This window comes from Mustela nigripes, chromosome 6, assembly GCF_022355385.1.
Source record: "Mustela nigripes isolate SB6536 chromosome 6, MUSNIG.SB6536, whole genome shotgun sequence".
Taxonomy (NCBI): Eukaryota; Metazoa; Chordata; class Mammalia; order Carnivora; family Mustelidae; genus Mustela; species Mustela nigripes.
In genome coordinates, this window is record NC_081562.1 from 7,406,945 (window position 1) to 7,427,292 (window position 20,348).

At 41.7% G+C, this 20,348-nt stretch overlaps 1 protein-coding gene across 1 annotated transcript in view; it reads right to left on the reverse strand.

Annotated features, from left to right (window-relative positions):
* EP300 (E1A binding protein p300) overlaps positions 1-19,291 on the reverse strand; it is an 82,499-nt gene extending 63,208 nt beyond the window's left edge. Inside the window, exon 1 of the mRNA XM_059401933.1 lies at positions 18,646-19,291. Within this exon, the coding sequence (XP_059257916.1) occupies positions 18,646-18,739 (94 nt within the window). The 5' untranslated portion in view covers positions 18,740-19,291. The remainder of the gene's footprint in view (positions 1-18,645) is intronic.
* Positions 19,292-20,348: the final 1,057 nt, after the last annotated feature.

The window sequence follows — 20,348 nt, forward strand, 5'->3', positions numbered from 1 at the left end:
CAACCCCATTACATGAGTTGCCCAGTTTGTACTGCTGTTCATGAAAAAAAAAGATATACAACCATTCAATATTCCAGAATTCCTTAAAGAGGTTAAAATAACTTATCTATACACAAACTAAGTTCAGAATGAAATACAAGACTTAAAATATTATAATAATAAAGACAACTGATGGTTTCTCAGCCTTTTGGCTAAGATCAAGTGAAGAAAACTGACAGACATTCCAAGAACGTTAACCGTGAACTCCATGACAGGGGCTATCTACCATTCCTTACTAAGTGACTATCAAAGTGCCTGCCATCAAAGTGCCTGATCTGAGTGAATTCACTTTCACCTGACCTCAGCCCACAGAGAGCTTTCCTTAACCAAAATCTCACTGGAATAGGATATAAAACTATGCCTACCTAGTTCCTTTAACAACATACAAATCACCCCAATCACTCCAAAAAGAGAATGCAAGTTATGGATTAACTCAGGGTTTCTCAAATCTTGGCACTATTGGGTATTTAATAATTAGATACACTTGAATCAACTGATTATACTATTAAAAGATAGTCCATCCCTTGAAGACAAAATACCACTTAGTAATGATCTACTTGGGTCCAATTTAATCTTGTTTCCGAAGCCCAACTCTTCCTCTATGTGCCCTTTCTGTTCTTAAGAGCATTCTATCATGGCACTGAAATTATCTGTGTGTCTGTCTCTCTCCCCTCCTCCATGCTATCTCTTCCTACCACCACCCCTCACCCTACCCCTGCATCCAGACTCTGTATTTGGGAAGGACAAGTTTCACCACTCACACACCAACTCCCTAATGTCCAACACACTTAAGCATCTGGTCATATTGTAATTGCTCTGAATTGGGGAATCTAGGTGCCTCAGTTGGTTAAGCATCCACCTTCAGTTCAGGTCATGCTCTAGGGGATGGAGCCCCACATGGGGTCCCTGCTCAGTGGGGAGCCTGCTTCTCTCTCTTCCTCTGCCACTCCCCCTGCTTGTGCTCTCTCATTCTGTCATATAAAAAAATAAAATCTATTAAAAAAAAAGAAAGAATGGGAAGTTCTAATACACACACACACAATTTGCTCTGTATTACATCCCAGGATCTCTGGGCATGATTCAGAGTCCAGATTTTTATAGTATTCTTTCCTTTTGAAAAATCATTTTGTGCTCCTACAAAATGTATCTTAGGCATTTTGGAATTCAAATAAAGTCTCGAGTAAAATTTCCCTTCAGCCCAGGATCCTGGGATAGAGTCCCACAACAGGCTCCCTTACTCAGTGGGGAGACTGCTTCCCCCTCAGCCTGCCACTCCTCCTGCTTTGTGCTCTCTCTGACAAATAAATAAGTAAAATCTTAAAAGAAAAAAAAAAATTTTTTTCTGAATCACTACTGAAAAAACAACTGCTTAATATGTGGATATATTTCCTTCACTGTTTCCACTTACATAATTCACTAAACTAAAATCATACATATTTTATGAACAATTTTGCATTCTACTTTTCCCCTACAGTATACAAGGATATATCCCATCATCTGCATAGTTTGCATTGAGCATTTAAGTAAAAAAAAAAAAACTCTGCTCATTTAGAAATTTTATTTATTAAGATTTTGTATTTATTCATTTGACAAACAGAGATCAGAAGTAGGCAGAGAGGCAGGCAGAGAGAGAGAGAGAGAGGGAAGCAGGCTCCCTGCTGAGCAGAGAGGCCAAATGTGGGACTCGATCCCAGGACCCTGAGATCATGACCTGAGCAGAGGCTTTAACCCACTAAGCCACCCAGGCACCCCGTCATTTAGAAATTTGAAAAGTGTACATATACGTAAGTGACAAGAGGAAATCACAAAAGGAAAGTAACAATACATTTCAAAACTTAAGTAAAAAGTAAAGATAAAAATTGAGTTAAGTAGCCAAGTTATATTAGAAAAAAATAGTAGCAAGATAATCAAAGATAAAAGTAACTATCAAAAGAAGAGAAAAACATGGGGCGCCTGGGTGGCTCAGTGGGTTAAAGCCTCTGCCTTCGGCTCAGGTCATGATCCCAGGGTCCTGGGATCGAGCCCCGCATCCGGCTCTCTGCTCCGGGTGCGGAGTTTCTGGAAGGTTAAGGAAGAAAGAAAAAAACAGAAAGCAATACAGCTAATCAGCCTCACACAAAAAAATTAGAGACAAAAATGGATACGTTCCTGAGAAAATATTAATGAAACCTTAATCAAACAGAAATTCCGTAGGGTAAACATCCCAGTTTCTGCAAAAAAAAATCAATGACATAAAAAGACAAATATAAGGGAATGGGAGTTGTTATTAGAGAGAACCAACAACTAGATATACCTTGTTTGGAACCTGCAAACCAACTATAAGAAAACCCATTTTTAAGAAGAGAATCAGGAAGGGGCACCTGGGTGGCTCAGTCAGTTGACATCGACTCTTGGTTTTGGCTCTGGTCATGATCTCAGGGTCACCGGACTGAGCCCCGAGTTGGGCTCTGCGCTCAGCAGGAAGTCCGCTTGAGGTTCTTTGTTCGTCCCTCTCCCTTCTGCCCCTCCCCAGGCGCCCCTCTCTCTCTCTCAAATAAATAAATAAATAAATAAATAGATTTTTAAAAAAGAATCAGTAAAATTAAATATGACTGAGTGGTGGGTAATATTAAATTATTGACTTTGGTGGGTGTGGTAATAGCATAGTTACTATGTTAAAACAAATCCTTTAAACTAAGAGATACATAAGATTTCTGGTGAAATGACTGGTCTGGGATTTGCTAGAAACACTCCAGCAAAAAAGGAAAGGAGCGGAGCATGTTTGTGTGTGCAAAAATAACTTGAAGTAACAGGCACATGGGAATTCCTTTTAACTATTCTATTAAGTTGAAATTTCCCATTTAAATAAGTTTTCAAAAAGGAGACACAGAAAGTCTGAATAATCCTGAAACACAATTAGGGATCCTCCCTGTCCCGATGCCCCTCCCCTTGTTCCTCTGCACTCTCCCTCTCTCTCTCAAATGAATTAATCTTGAAAGAGAAAAAGAGAGAGAAAGAGTGAGTCTCTGTCTTAATCATTGGTTTATCTTCCCATGAGGAAAACACCATATCTAAATGTTTTTTTACAGGCATTTCCCACTGAACTTTTTTTTTTTTTTGAAGATTTTTTTTTTTTTTTGGAGAGAGGGAAAGACAGTGTGAGAGAGAGAGGGGCTGAGAGGAGAGAAGGTCTGAGGGAGAAGCAGACCCCCCGTGGAGCTGGGAGCCCAAGGTGGGACTTGATCCCGCGACTCCAGGATCATGACCTGAGTGGAAGACAGTTGCCCAACTGAGCCACCCAGGCACCCCCCCTCACTGAACTTTCCAAGTAAAAGTTCAACCTCATACACACTTCTAGAAAACAGAATACTCTAAAAATCACATGGCCAGTACAAGAAAAGAAAATCATGAACGTAAGAAGCAAAAACTGAAAACAAAAACCCCAAAACAAAACAAAACCCTGCAAATCAAATTCATCAGTGTCTTAAAATGCACTGTAATGATCAAGTTGGGATAATGTCAGGAATCCAGGGTGGAGGGATCTGCATTAGAAGCCTAGAATATCTATAAACGCCATCCACTGTATTAACAAAGGAGAATGGAAATGTAAGGTTCATCTCAATAGCTGAAAGAAAAACACTGTATAAAATTCAATACTCAGGGGCACCTGGGTGGCTCAGTGGGTTAAGCTGCTGCCTTCAGCTCAGGTCATGATCTCAGGGTCTTGGGATCGAGTCGCCTGTCGGGCTCTCTGCTCAGCAAGGAGCCTGCTTCTCTCTTTCTCTCTCTCTCTGCCTGCCTCTCTGCCTACTTGTGATCTCTGTGTGTGTGTGTGTGTGTCAAATAAATAAATAAATAAATCGTAAAAAAGAAATTAATACCCAGTCACACCCAACAAAAAACTACAGCAATCAAGAAAGTGATGGGAACTTCCTTAAAGTGATAAAAAAAAAAAAAAGGTTCCTTCCAAAACCCAGAAACTGACAGCAAATAATGCATTAACGGACCAACATCAAAGTCTCTAGCATCAGAACAAGACAAAGATAACCATGAGAAACACTTCTAATTCAATGTTGTACTGGACAATCCAGCCAAAGGAATAATACAAGAAAAATTACACATTCAATGCAATGCCAATCAAAATCCTAACAGTTTTTCAGGGAACCTGACAAGAGGATTCTGAAGAACACACAGAAGAGCCTAGTTTCCACCTCTATATAACAAAGTACCTACTTCATAAGTTAATTTGTAGAATAGTGTCTGACACATACTAAGCACCATAAAAATGTTTTATCTATTATTAGTCCATGGAATCATTACCCTATTAGGAGACAAACAATCTTGTAACAAGGAGAACAAACTTTTATCAGGCACTTTCAACAAGGGATTGTTCCTGGCACTTCAAGAATTGTATTATTCCCACTAACCCTTCTCAATAGTATCTGTAGTAGATAAGAGCCACACACACAGAATTCACTGAGAAGTCAACTTTAGGAATATGGAAGTCCCCCTGGAGACCCTAGAATCTTGAGGATTTTAATTTAACCTGCATTATAGCCACAAATATGCTCCATCTGATTGCTCCTTCATGTTTATGCAAAACATTTCCCATCACATTAAAAAGTTTAGCTCCATCAGGAAGCCAGACAGGAGGGTTTACATGGATAGACCCTGAAAATAAAAGTTTTGGTTTTTTTGTTAATGGCAATCCTGTATTTTCTTTTTTTTCTTTCTTTCTCTTTTTTTTTTTTTTTTTAAATCCTGTATTTTCAATAGACCTAAAATGTAGTTACTACTACAAGAGATCCACTCAGGTTCCAACTCAAAGATTGATCCCAATATTCCTGTTTCCCAAGATGGCTCTCAATGTCAACTAGGCACTCCCTTCTACCTTTTGTTATGGCTAAATGTTTGTGTGCATCTTACTCCATTACCAAATTATGAGTATCTGAAGGATAAGGGCTGCATTTTTAAAATTATTTATTTATTTATTTGACACAGAGAGAGAGAGAGAGAGATCACAGGTAGGCAGAGAGGCTGGCAGAGAGAGAGAGAGAGAGAGAAGCAGGCTCCCTGCTGAGCAGAGACCCTGAGACCATGACCTGAGCTGAAGGCAGCAGCTTAACCCACTGAGCCACCCAGGCGCCCGGCATTTATTTTTTTAAAAGATTTGAGAGGCAGCTCGCATATGTGCACAGGGGAGGGGCACAGACAAAGATTCCCAAGCAGACTCTCTGCTGAGCAGGGAAGCAGGATGGGGGGCTCAACCCCACAACCCCAAGATCATGACCTGAGCTGAAATCAAGAGCTGGACGTTTAACTGACTGAACTACCCAGGCATCCCAAGGGTTGCATTTAATAAATATTTACATTTCTCACACGATCTACCATATGCTCACAGAATTAAATAATGTTTTACAGCAATTCTAAAATTGCATACTGTATTTATATTTGATTGGTATTTAAACTTTATAAGAGTTCTCTTACCTCTTCTTAAAACATTTTTTTTTAAAGATTTTATCTATTTATTTGACAGACAGAGATTACAAATAGGCAGAGAGGAAGGCAGAGAAAGAGGAAGGGAAGCAGGCTCCCCACTGACTGGAGAGCCCAATGCAGGGCTCCATGCCAGGACCCTGAGATCATGACCTGAGCCGAAGGCAGAGGCTTAACCCACTGAGCCACCCAGGCGCCCCTACTTAAAACATTTCAACAGCTATACTAATTTGGAAGACTACATAAAAAAGTCATATATTCTTTGATCAAACAGACCCTATTATTTCATCTAATATCCTTAACACTCATTATTACCCCTAAGCTACTTTGTGCCTCAAAGCTCTGGACATTTATGATTCCTAAATGCCATCAGCTATCACTGTTATCTATACCTTGGCACTGCACAGGGAGTCTAAACCCAAATCTATAAGCTGACCTCATTTAGAAACTGTGAGCTCATGTCGCCCTTCCATCAAGATACAGTTAAACTTTCTCTACTTCCTTCATGGAGTTTTATTATTGTTGTTCTGTTTTTAGGGACAGGAACAGTGTTTACTGAAAAAGGTAAATTACACAGAAGATTCTGATGTCCCTGGCTAAGTGACAGAGAATCTGAACGCCTGATGAGAAATTTCAGAACCTTCTGTCCAGAGGGATGGACCAGGATAACTTCTAGTGTGAGTCCTTAGCTACAATTTTGTCCCAGACAACAAATGAAACCCTTGGTCTAAAACTAGTAGAAAAGCAGTCCCAAACTAAAGCAAAATGTATGAAGATGCAAGGGAAAAAAATAATTAAAAAATTTAATGTCACATTTAGGAAATCCTACAGGATGGTGAGTTTTAGTACTGACCAGCCTCAATTTCATGCTTGTTACTTAGCTTTTCAAATTCTTCCTCTTCCTTCGAAGAAAGGGGAAACAATGAAGGTTCAAATAAATCATCTTCTCAGACCCCTATCTCAACTTGCCCTTCATAGTAATTAGTTCACATTTGCTGAATAAAATTCAGATGTTCAACAAACATGAGAAACCTAGAAGATCCCCTAAGCTAAGAGTTTGGAATTTTTATTATAAAGAGAAAATTGGTCTACTGAAGAACGTTAAGCAATAATAGCATATGAACAAATCTGTATTTCTTAGATCCCACTCAGGCAAACAAGATAAAGAATGAACTGGACGGACGTGCTGGAGTCAGAGACTGGTTAGGGGACTGCTGCTGGAGAAGTGACAAAAACTAGCAGTTGATCCTGGAACAGATGTATTAGATGAGCACAGGCAGGCACCAAAATGTCAATCAAAAGAACTCTTTCTGACTACAGGTGGCGGGTTAAGAAAAAAGACAAGGATGACTCCTAAGTTTCTGGGCTGCATGACTTAAGAGTATATAGTGGTTCTGCTATCCAGATGGGAAATCTAGAGGAATACACGATGATGTAAGAAAAAAGTCACCACTGGACATTAGGGGGACCATGAGATATACAAGCGTTCAAGGGACAATAATCTTAAACCATCAAAGGATGTTAAAACCCAATATTCCCCAGCCCATCCACCAGGAATACTGTCCTGGAAACCAGGTTCCAAGAAAGAAATGTTGGTGATGTCCCATGCTCCAGAGAGAATTGACTAAATGTAGATACTAGGAAATATTTACTAATCCAGGTTAGAGTGGTTCACTGGAGTTGTGAACAGCAAATGCCAGACTGCAGTGGACTGAGGGGTAGGAGGTAAGAAAGGAAAAGGCAGCAAGTATCTTTTCTAGATATTAAAGCAAGCTCCTAAATATTTGCTTAATTGCCTCCCTTCTCTATGGCTAGAAATTTATAAATCTAAATATGGTTAGAAATTTATTCTATTACCTTCTAGACTATCCTACAGCAAATTATCACAAAACAGTATCACAGACAACTGCTGAATAAACTCACATTATGTCCAATAAGATATTTCCTGCTTACTTTTAAGAAATTATCAACCAATCAACATCACTAACGGACAGTTTCTACCAAATAGCTGGTTGAAAAGTTCCCAAATACCTTTAATGATGCTCAAGTACAAAATAACTCTGAGTAAAATGTTTCTTCACCTGAGTGTACATTCAATCCAAATACAGTGATACAAATGTGACTAACAGGACAGATTTAAATGTGATTTGCAAAGTTTAGAATACATGAGGTGTATCTAATGAACCAGATATTAGAAATGTGACAACCTAAACAAAAACAAAATTGGATTGAATTATGTGGGAAACCAGCGTTGAGTCAAAACATCCTTTCATTATTACATACTGATTTTGTAGGTCACCCTTGGTGTTTTCTATATTGCTATACAATTTAGCCATGTAATCTCTTGTAAAATGAATACTCACATCACTTAGCCTTTCCAAAAATGATGCTTCCACAATATATGAGAAACTAGATAAATACTACCTACCATGAAATACATAAATGAAGCATAACCTTCAAAATTAGAATACTTAACAATACAATCCCACACTGCACACTGTGCTGTGAGCATAAATAATAGGCTTTTTTTTTTTTTTAAGTTTCTAATTAGGATGTGACACTTGAAATAATTCTGGCCCAAAATCTAATTCTACTGAATGGCACCTCTTCCCAGTTATACATTTTTTTTCCATTTACAAGGCCCAAACATTATTTGTTTGTACCAGGCTTCTTTTTTTGCTTCAGGTAAACTGAAGTCAAATAAAAAACTCAGTACTGCTTTTAAACTGTGCACATAAGCAAAATACCCATACTAATATCCATACTATTCCAAAACTAGTCAATTCTCAAGTATGCACTTAACAGAAGACAGAATTTATCCACTGAGTGTGTGTGTCTCTCTCTCTTATTTTTAAGAGTTTATCTGACAGAGCAAGAGAGAAAAAAACCCAAGCAGGGGCAGCAGCAGAGGGAGTGGGAGAGGGAGAAGCAGGCACCCTGGGATTATGAACTGAGGGGAAGGCAGACACTTAACCAACTGAACTACCCAGGCCCCCCTGATTCTCCTTTCATTTAGTTCTCTCTATGGCATTAAAATGCTTTAAAAAAAGAACATTCCAGATCTCAAAACCTTTCTTTCCTCTAACCCGGCAGTGAGGCCAGAGGATAAGTAGGAGTGGGACAGGTGAAGGATGGAGAGAAAGAAAATGGGATGTGTACCACCTAAAGCTCCAGTTCAGCAACTGTTAAGAATTCAAAGTAGGGAGAACAGAGTGAGCGACGAGGTGGGTAGAGATCAGATGCTCAGAGCCCCTATTCCAAGCGAGGGATGTGGGATTTTAAAAAGTAAGGATGGTAATGAAAGTCAAATCTATATAACTTCAATAAATCTGTTAACAGTTTGGCTAGACATTGGCAATATAACAAAGATATCTCATTCTTGATTGGTTTAGGACACTTTCTACATTAACTCAGCTGTCTGGGTGTTTAAGAAGGACATTTGGGGTACCTGGGTGGCTCAGTGGGCTAAAGCCTCTGCCTTCGGCTCAGGTCATGATCCCAGAGACCTGGGATGGAGCCCCACATTGGGCTCTCTGCTCAGCAGACAGCCTGCTTCCTTCCCCCCTCTCCCTGGATTTCTGCCTACTTGTGATCTCTACCTGTCAAATAAATAAATAAAATCTTTAAAAAAAAAAAAAAAAAAAAAGGCAGGACATTTTAAAACACTGCAGCCTTTAAAATGAGGCAAATTTGCAGACTTCATGGATTAATTAGAATGAAACAGCTTTCCTAACCTTCATTCAGCGCTTTATTTAAAAATTGTATTTCGAGGGGCGCCTGGGTGGCTCAGTGGATTAAAGCGTCTGCCTTTGGCTCAGGTGGTGATCCCAGGGTCCTGGGATTGAGCCCGCCATCAGGCTCTCTGCTCATCAGGGAGCCTGCTTCCCTTCCTCTCTCTCTCTCTGCCTGCCTCTCTGTCTACCTGTGATCTCTCTCTGTGTCAAGTAAATAAATAAAATCTTAAAAAAAAAAATTGTATTTCGATACTCTGTAGATGTAGAACTAATCTAATCACAAACAACCCATCTATCAAGAAAGGAAAGATGCACAAACACTTCAAAGCTACTTTTTAGGGCGCCTGGGTGGCTCAGTGGGTTAAGCCGCTGCCTTCAGCTCAGGTCATGATCTCAGAGTCCTGGGATCGAGTCCCGCATCGGGCTCTCTGCTCAGCGGAGAGCCTGCTTCCCTCTCTCTCTCTGCCTGCCTCTCCATCTACTTGTGATTTCTCTCTGTCAAATAAATAAATAAAATCTTAAAAAAAAAAAAAAAAAAAAAAAGCTACTTTTTAAAAACTAAGAAAATTAAAATGAAATATCCATGCTGGATAAACAGATATGGCTTCTAATACTTTTCAAGACAACTGGAAACAATCTGTGAGTTATTTACAAATCTGGATTGAAGACGATGATCAATATTAGGTTATAGAGGATCACACAGCTATGCATGTCAGCAAGTGTTGAATTTTGAAATCCAAAGGAGTCAAAGGGCAGAAGTGCAAGCAAATTTCAAAATATGCATTCTTAACATTGTCCTGCAACCATGACATCAAAAGGTGTACCTATACTCTGGCAAGTGACTGACTTGGAGTTGACTCTTAACCCCAACATATTTAAGTTAGGTCTCAAAATTTAAACAAAGATGAAGTGTTATAAGTGATCAAATGTGTGACCTCCCGCCCACTTTTAGAAGTTTTATACTGACTACATGCCTTGCTCTTCATCAATTTATTAATATGGTGACACTTCTTGGCATGAAATTAACTAAAAGGTGAGGTCACTATTATTTATCAAAAATCCCACTTTAAAAATCAACTCAATGACATGTTCATATTAAACCTAAACTGCATGTTAGTTTAACCACCACTGATCATTTCTTGATTTTGAATACTGGTAACATCTTGGAAGTGAGTCTAAGATTCATCTGTTTAACTGGGGTTTGTCCTTTGGGAATGAAATGCCCATAGGGGAGCCTACGTGCTAGAGCTATCATATAATCTCTCCAAAAAACAAAACCAAAAAAATTCCTAAAGATTGCGTATCTGTAAAGAAAAAGGAGAGAATGAATGGTTTCTGAGTTCTCTCCTGTATTCTCCACATTTAGGACTACTGGTAAACAAAACTGGACCTTAAAAAAATAAACCACCCACATCAATAACTACACTCTACCAAAAACTTCCAAGGCAAATGGAAGTGCACTTCAAAAGATAAATGACACATCCCTAAGTCTTCCTGCCATTAGGCTCTCCTTGCTACTGAGCCTGTACTGTGTCACCAGAATTAGTCTTCCCCCTTTCCCTGACCATGTCATTCTCTTGCTCGTAAAAGCTTTATCCTGATGGTAAGAAATGTCAAACTCCTTACTATATTTCTGTCTTTTCATAATAGGACACCAAAATCGTTTTCCACCTGTCTCACATGAAAACATAACACCGTAGTCTGCGTTCCAGTCACATCAGAACCGCCTTTATTTGTTCCACCTGAAACACAAATACTCTTCCAACTTTCTCTACTTCTTTAAGTTATCTTCAAGTTCTCCTACCTCTGTTCAAATACACTTTCTGAAGTTTTCCCTCAGTTCTCCAACCTCACACTGTCAGAAAAAAATCCCTATCCTCTCCCTTTATCCTGACTTTTTAAAAACACTTATCAGACTACGACTCACAGGAAAATTGTGCGGACATGTGTACCAACCCCATCAGATCCTAAATGCTTTAAGAGCAAAAAGTACAACCTTGATTCATTTTTACAATTCCAAGTGTCCAGCAATTGATGTTTGGTAATTAACGTTTATTGGCTGAAATAAGAGAAAGACACACCAAATGAAAACAGTGACTACTCAACTCAGGGGAATCACATAATTTCAAAATGCTTAAAATTTAACTCATCACAACCCCTTCCCCCACCACCATCCAGACACAAATACTTCACTTCCTATGTTTGCTATCTTAGAAAATGGCAACCTCACCAATCCAACTGCCCAAACTTGAAACTTGGGAATTACCCTTGATTCCTCTATCACAACATCCTAACGTGTAATTAATCACTAAATTCTGCTGGTCACCCACTTTCCTCAAATCTTTTCACAGCTTTCCATCTACTAATTCAGGCCACCCTCATCACAGCTGGAATCCTACAACAGCCATCTCTCTGGTCTCCCTATTTAATATTTTTCCCTGTTCCTTTGCAAAGCATTCCTCACTTTAGTCAATCATCAAGATGTAATTATGTCCCAACCATTTAAAAGAGCTAAAACAAGGAACCTGGGTGGCTCAGATGGTTAATCATTTGCCTTTGGCTCAGGTCATGATCCTGGGGTCCTGGGATCGAATCGCACATGGGCTCCCTACTACTTGGAGAGCTTGCTTCTCCCTCTGCCTCTGCTTCTCTCTCATGAATAAATAAATAAAATCTTAAAAAAAAGAAAAAAGAGCTAAAATGGGCGGCTCAGTGGGTTAAGCATCTGCCTTTGGCTCAGGTCATGATTTCCGGGGTCCTGGGACCAAGCTCCGCATTGGGCTTCCTGCTCAGTGGGGAGCCTGCTTCTCCCCCATTTGCGCACGTGTTAATCCAAGTGTTTTCTGGCAATAAATAAATAAATAAATAAAAATCTTTTTTAAAAGCTAAAATGGAAAAGTCTAAACTCCAAGAATTGTAAGCCAAGCATAACTGGCTCTGTGCTTACCTATATGGTTGTATCTCTGGCTATTCCACCCCTCCACCCCAGTCAGAAGGAAATTAATAGGTTTCCTGAACAGGCCATACTCTTGTTCCCAGCCTGGGCGCACTCTTACTAATCCTATATTCTATCCTTCAGATCTCAGGATCAGACACCAATTCTTCAAAGACAGCCACCAGAGGAACAGTAGTTACAGCTTATAGGCCCTCCTGTGTCTCTCTCTGTACATGGTACTTCACAAACATAATGCTGGTCAGTCTTAAATATCATCACTCTCATCCCCTTATCTATGAGCTACGTACAGAAAGGAAGGGTCCATGTCTGTCTTGATTAACTGAGTATTCCCTGCACTGAGGAGAAATGCCTAGTATACAGACAATGTTGGTCCAGTACAGATGAATGCCAAGTTGTCAACTCTTCTAAGCCAGTATTTCAAATTGTGGGTCACAAGCCAATAGCGGGTCATGAAATCAATATGATGAGTCACAAACAGAACTTAAAAAAAAATAATAGAAAACATCAGAGTATGTTACAGGTAGTAAGGGAAGTAGTTTGTCCACTTGCTGAGGTAGGGGCTCTAGTTCTCCATGTAAAATGTAGTTCTTATTGGGTGTGTCAAAAACATGTGAAAAGCACTGCACTGTCCTTTTCTTCTCCCCCTTCCTTTTTAAGAAACTCTTTTAAGACCCAGGGATAAGCAAACAGAAAATAGAAAAAAATAGTGTTTAATCACACAGTTCTTTAGCAAAAAGCCATTCTAACTCGAGCATTTCTAGTAAGAACAATCTTTCTGATTTCTCACTATGCTTTTAATACTTCATTTCCATTTTAATTACTTACATATACAAAACACCCTGTATGACAGGACATAGCGTGCTTCTACTTTTAGTCTCAGCTACTGTATTCTTACACTGTTCAGAAAGTTAATCTTTGAGCAGATTGGCTAACTGTATCATAAGCTTTACTTCTGAGACTACTACTCTCTGGGGGCACCTGAGTGGCTAAATGGGTTAAGCCTGTGCCTTCGGCTCAGGTCATGATCTCAGAGTCCTGGGATGGAGCCCCAAATCGGGCTCTCTGCTCAGCAGGGAGCTGCCTCCCCCTCTCTCTCTGCCAGCCTCTCTGCCTACTTGTGATATCTGTCTGTGACAAATAAATAAATAAAATCTTAAAAAAAAAAAAAAAGACTACTACTCTCTGAACTTCATGAAGTTGGCTTTCTCTTTATCTAATCTATCTATAAATCCACTAAAAAATCTTTACCACTGCTGTGTCGTTGCTATATATTTAGCCAGTAAGGTTAAAAACCATCAACACAATGAGCATATTACTACACTGCAGCAAGCACTCCATCCTAAACATTTGACAAAGAGAATTTTCTTTTATTCCTCATCATAATCCTGTAAGGTGGGTAATACAGGTGAGGAAGCTGAGAAAAAGAGGGTAAGTAATTGGCCCAAGGTTGACAGTTCATAATAAAGTCCCATCTGGGATCAGAAATCTAGTCTCTCCAAAAACCCCTTTTCTTAAGCACTCACTTTTTTTCAGGAGTTTTAGTTTTTCTTTCTCTCTCTTAATTAAATTACTCCTAAATGCTTTTTGAAGCATTTATAAAATAAGATCTATATCTTAAAACAAAGGATATCTTAACTGTTCAGAAGAAGCTTAACACCTTAAAATTCATTCCCTTAAACCTATGAGAACTAGGCAATAAAAAATTTCCTACCAAAATTTCAGAAGAAAACACCCATCACATGAAAAAATCATCTGCAAAATTCAATGTTTTAAAAATTTGTACACTTGGTGGGGCGCCTGGGTGGCTCAGTGGGTTAAGCCGCTGCCTTCGGCTCGGGTCATGATCTCAGGGTCCTGGGATCGAGTCCCGCATCGGGCTCTCTGCTCAGTAGGGAGCCTGCTTCCTTCTCTCTCTCTCTGCCTGCCTCTCAGTGTACTTGTAATTTCTCTCTGTCAAATAAATAAATAAAATCTTTAAAAAAAAAAAAAAATTTGTACACTTGGTATAATTTAAGTTTTAACCTGCCCATTAATTTCTCTAGTATGTCTGCCACACTAAAAAATTCAACTTCAGAAATTCTCGAAGAGGAAACCCTAAAATCACCAAATACACACGAAACAAGCATATCTTACTTTTCTATTAATTGTTGGCTGCTTTGAATTGGCAGAACAGCTCCTGAGCTGTTTTTGTAAATATATCAGAAAGAGGGATTTTACACTCCCACTTGACTGTGCAACGTTCTTCCTACTCTTTTTTCCCCTTTCCTATTTACCACTTAACGTCCCTACAAACACCATCAGGCACTAATTTTCAACTTCTTGTTTCAATTTTTCTCGCTTTTTATAGAACAGACTAAGGAGAAGGTGGAAAAGCAAAGTAAAACAGAAAATAATGCAAAAAGGCAACCAAAAGCAGAAACTGTTTCCTTCCTCTCCATTATACATTCACTGGACATGCCAATACATTCCTTACATCTGTGACAGACAAGAGTTTCTGCTGGATGGGGCGCCTGGGTGGCTCAGTGGGTTAAGCTGCTGCCTTCGGCTCAGGTCAAGATCTCAGGGTCCTGGGATCGAGTCAGCATCGGGCTCTCTGCTCAGCAGGGAGCCTGCTTCCCTCTCTCTCTCTCTGCCTGCCTCTCCTTCTACTTGTGATTTCTGTCAAATAAATGAATAAAATCTTAAAAAAAAAAAAAAAAAGAATTTCTGCTGGAAAAGGGCACCCATACTGTATATAACACATATGCTGTTTACAATTTAACAAAAGTCACTTTATCTCACTATCAATCATATACAGCCTTCTTGAAGACCTATAAATGAACTTCCAAAGCCTTGAGAATAGGCAACTGCCAGAGTTCAAGGCACTTAATAAAAGGTTTTGCAACATAACACTGAGGTCAGCAATACCTCATTGGACCAAGGAGCCATAACTGAAAAACCCCAGGAGAACTCTAATATAAACATGCACGCCTTAAAAATTAAAATTAAAACACAGTATCATAGGCTTAAGAGCTGAAAAGAAATGGCCTCCACCAAAAATATTCTGGTTAGGATAATAAACCATTAATCCACAGTAGTGTTTTGAGAAAATATAAATGACATTAAAAAAAAAAATCCTTGCCACTTCCTTATTATGTGCATTAATCTAGTGGTCAAAATGAAATATTATATATATTAAATATTACATATACTATCTGCCCTATCTGTTCCTTTGAAATGAAAAACAGGCATAAAATCCAAGCCGATTCTGACACGAGTACACAGTAGGACTACAAAACTGCTACCAAGACCAGAAAGATCCTTATTTAACATGCCAGATCCTCACAATATCTGCCATCTTTCCAGAGTCTGTTCTTTCAGTGCATATAGCATTAAGTGTTTACAAAGCGATTACAGAACATACCCAGTGAACGAGGAAAGCAACTGTATCAACCTCGTCAAGCCCATCACTCAGATTATTACTAGAAATAGGTTAAAAAAATATTTTCAGGACTTACCTGTTAACTTTCCTGGTCAGTAATTTTACCAGAATATTTTTACAAAAGGCTTTCAGCATCTTTTTTTGGGTGGAGGACACGCAGTCATTTGATTTATCAAACAGTTCTGATCTAACCATACCAAGTTAAATAAAATTTTCAATGAGTCAAGTACAAATACTGAAACAGGAACACAAAGATGCAAAAGCTAAAAAAATGTGTCTTCCCATTCCAACACATAAACTTTAACTTAATTCAAGTTATTTGAATCAATCCGGAATGTTTTAGAAGAATCCTTGACTTCTCATAAAGAAGTCATTTTTATTCTGCCATCAGTGGCTAACCGTAAAAATCCAGAAGTTGGAATTTAAACGTTAATTTGTTAACACATTAGTATATCAACCAACTGGATTCCAGTTTTCCTTCCTGTAAAACGGGCACATGCCAACACTCGTGGTAGGTCTGCTTACACTACTAAAATAGCAAGACCTAATCATTACAAAAATAAAATAAAAAGTTTCTGATGGCTAGCACATTGGGATCATTTTGATCCAGTTCTAGATAAAATTCTTAATCACCAAAAAACAACTTACTTTCACATTTATAAAATATCCAGGTAATAACTCAAAAGTCAAAAAGTAGAAATGTTTCGAAAACTTCAATTTTAAGAAGTGAGGTACGTCTGTTTAAAGTTCCCTGCCAACTTATACTACACACTGTTGGCTGGGTGGGGGGGAATCACCAACTTCAATTAAGTTCACAATGGGACAGTATTTTCTTTAGAACTCCCTCACTCTCTCCCTCCATCCCCCGCTCCCCGGCCAAAACCCAGACTGATTAGGATTAAAAATTGACACCAAAAAATTCCTAGAGTACAATCTTAATTGGGGCAGGGGGATCAATTCTCATCACAAAATTTAGAGAAAGGTAACTAATACTAAGATAAACCCTTAGTACTAAAATTGAGTTCATCTCAAGGTCGAGAGTTTTTTACTCTAAAAACCCGCTTGATACATTTAGGACTCTCTTAATTATCCAAAGATATTTCAAGTAGCGAAGCAGTTTTTGTGTACTAGACAGGTGAGACACTACTAAAATGAGTTAGCTAAAGTTGCTAAGTACACAGATCAAATAGGAAAGCAGTAGTGCACCTGAACAGAGGTACCTGAACAAGAGAGCACAGCTTTCCTTTCAGGCCTTGCATTTCTCTAAGACTAAGCTGCTCAAATCAGGGGTCATCAAAGTGACACATTAAAGTTTTTTCTACAACATCCCAAGTGACTACTGAACTCAAATGTAAAATTCATTACTACAGTACACAAAAATTAAAGTAACAAAAACATACAGACAGAAATATGTCTAAAGGTGATATGAAAATCCTTCGGAACATTTTAGTAAGTGCAAAGAAATAGGATACTCGATATGTGTAACAGTCCTGAGGAAAAAAGGCAAGTAAGAGAAAAAAAAAAAAAACCTGTGAAGAATACAGAAAGTTCAAGGAATAAGAATAGATCAAAGTTCTTGCATGGCCAATTTTACAAGTCTGAAGTAGAAAACTGCAAAAATCTTCAATCTGCAGTTATCTTAAACTCATGACACATTTTTCTTATAAAAGCAAAGAATCCAAAGCATTTGCCACACATCCTTACATTTTCACCCTGAGAGACGAAGCCTACTTAGAAACATACTTTAGAAGTTCTCTACAAACTCATAGGGTACATTTAACTCCATTATGCGCTCTCACTGGCAGATGGAGGGATGACGTTGAGTTACAGAGATGCTCCGTAGTAAGGGGGAACATCTTGTGGACTGTCAGATGGCCAGCCATTCTTCCCTCTTCATTATCCTGGCACCTCAAACAACTACGAGAGCAAAAGAGAAGGTCGGTGGCCATCAGGACAGCACCAAACTAATTATAAGGAGGGAATGATGGAGGGAAGTCTCCCTGAATTTCCCTTGACAAAAGGGTTGGTCCACAACTGAGTGAAGTTAAGAATGGCTGAGCTTTTTTAAGCTGAACTATGGATCCCCAAGTATGTTTAAAACATAAAAAATCAAAACCACACAAATACAGAACCTAATGCACATTTGAAACTTTTGTACGATCAGTTTACATTTGCAGTTCATGACTGGGACCCTTACAACTCCTAATTTTGATTTCCAAGTACATAACTTCACACAACTGGTTATCTCCACTGCCCCCCCGCCGAAAGTGAGTACAAACTGCAAAGAAAATGCCTCTGCTCTCCCCCAACCTAAAACCCCAGAGTTTCAGACATTTTAGTCTCACACCAAAGAAATGGAAGATGTAAAATGAACTGCGCTCCATATTGATTCTTAAGGCAAATAAAAAAGGGGGGGGGGGGGCTAGGAATGGGAGGTAAAATAATTCGAACCAAATTTCAGGTTTGACGTTAAACCTAACGTCAAACCTGAAATCTTGGGTCACACATACACACAAATAAAATCGAGATTTTTTTTAATACTCTCATCCTCAACGGAAAATCCTGTTCAAAAAAGAGAAAACCTTGAAAAGGAAGAGTGGAAAGTAGAGAAAACAGAGTAAGTGCAATAGAAGAGAAAGGATTCGCAATTCCTCATTTCTCAACAACAAAACATTCAAAGCAAAATTGCATTAAAAAAGCCCTTACACACAAATGCACTGGCATTTCAAAAATTAAACTGCATGGGAGCAACAATAAAGGCTATTTCCATAGCACCACTCAAGAGCTCTAATTCCAGAACACACATCTATATGACATAGTGTTGCAACGAATGTATTAGGAAGCAAAGAAAATGGTTGGGCTACTGGACGTCTTCGACCAGCTCATTCAAACACCTTTGAAATTAATGAAGAAGCAGAGAACTAAGAAGAAAGAAAAAGGAAGAAAATATGGAAGAAGAAGGGTGCACGGAGCAAAAAAGATTAAGGGGGATGTGGAAGGCCAGGGCTCCCGGGACTAACCTGTGCCATCGCTGGCCGACGCCGAGAGGGCCGGAGATGAGAGTTTAGGCCGCTTGGCTGAAGGCGGCCCCGGTTCCACCACATTCTCGGCCATTTTTAATTCTTTCGGAGATACAGACGAGGAAAACGAGAATCCTCGGGAAATCTCTTCTTGGGCCAGGGCTCCCCGCCCCGTTCCCTGGGGTGGGCTCGGGGGGCTCCGCCGGCCCCCGAAAGGGGTGGGGGAAGTTCCTTTTTCTCTTCGCTGGGTCGCGGTGGCTGGAGAGGGATGCCGACTCGATAAAGGTAGGGGCAAGTGCGAGGGGCCGGGCCTGGGCCCAGGCCCGGAGGAGGGCACAGGAACACAAATCCGCCGAACGCGTCCGCTGCGGCGAATTCCCGAGAACTCGCGGCTCTAGAGGCGCAGTCCCCGGCCCGCCACGGCCGGCCCCTGCCCAGCCGAGGTCTCTCGGAGCTCCGCCGCCGCCATCAGCCTCTTCCTCCTCGGCGCTGTCCTCCTCCTTCTCATCGCCACAAGGAGGCGGGGGCGAAAAGGGGGGAGAGGAGGAGGCGACGAGAGACACTCACCTCCTCCCGGTGCCCCCTCCCGGACCTGCGCCCCCACCCTCCGAGCCCTCCTCCTGCCGCCGCGCTCCGCGCCGCCGCCGCACCGGCCCCTAATGGCCGCAGAGAGCTCGCCCGAGCCGAGAGCCAGGCTGGCGCCGCCGCCTCACATCGCGCGGCGGGCGGCGGAGGCGCGGCGAGGACGCCGGGCGCGGAGCTCGCCGGTCCAGAGGGCCGAGGGGGCCGGGCCGAGCAGCGCCGCCCGCCCGCGCCGACGCCGAGCCCACCGAGGAGGCCCCGCTCCGGCGGGCGGCGCAGGCGGCCTCTCCTCGCGCCGCGCTCTCCTCCTTCGCCCTCCTCTCCCGCGGCACAGAAATAAATACGGCCGCCGCTACGGCCCCCACCCCCGGCGGCCAGGTGCCGGGAGCGCCCGCCCCCCGGGGCTCCGCTCGGGGCCGCCCTCGGCGGCGGGCGAAGGCGCCGCGGGGCGCGGGGTTATGTAATGGTCCCCCCTAGGCGTCGACGCCGGCCCCGCTGCCGGGCCGCGGTGGGGGTGTGTGCGGACGGGAGGGGGCTGGGGTCGCCTCAGCCCGTGCGCCCCGGGCCCCCTGCCACTGTCTCGGCCCCTGCCGCCTCTCTTCGGCCCGGCTCGCCTCCGCACTCTGGCTCCCGCAGTTCGCACTCAGCCCGGCGTCCCGCTTGCCCACTCTCGCCCGCTCCCTCTCGCCCTCTCTCCCCCCCAGCCTAGCACACAAACAAGATGGCGGCTGTTGTTTCTTCCCTCTGCCGAATCCTCCTTACAGGCTAGCGGTAGCAGCGGCGGCCGGAAATGAGCCAAGGGGGGGTGAAAAAAAGGGGAGGGGTTGGGCCTCCGGAGGGAGGTGGCGAGGGGGCGGGGCCTGAGCCCGAGCCGCTCACACAATGGGGGAAGAGGACCCGGGGGCGGGGCCAGTTCCAATCACGGGATCCGCCCAAGGCCCCAACACGGTTGGCGCTTCCGCAAACTCCCCCGGCGTCACCCGGTGGCTCCCTTTAAAGGGGAGGACTTGGCGGCAAGCGGGGGGGGGCTCAGGGGCCGACTCGGGATCTATTTTCAGTCGGTGGACACTTGCGGGGGAAGGTGCCTGGGTTGGGTCTCTGCGTAGGGGACCGGTGGGAAC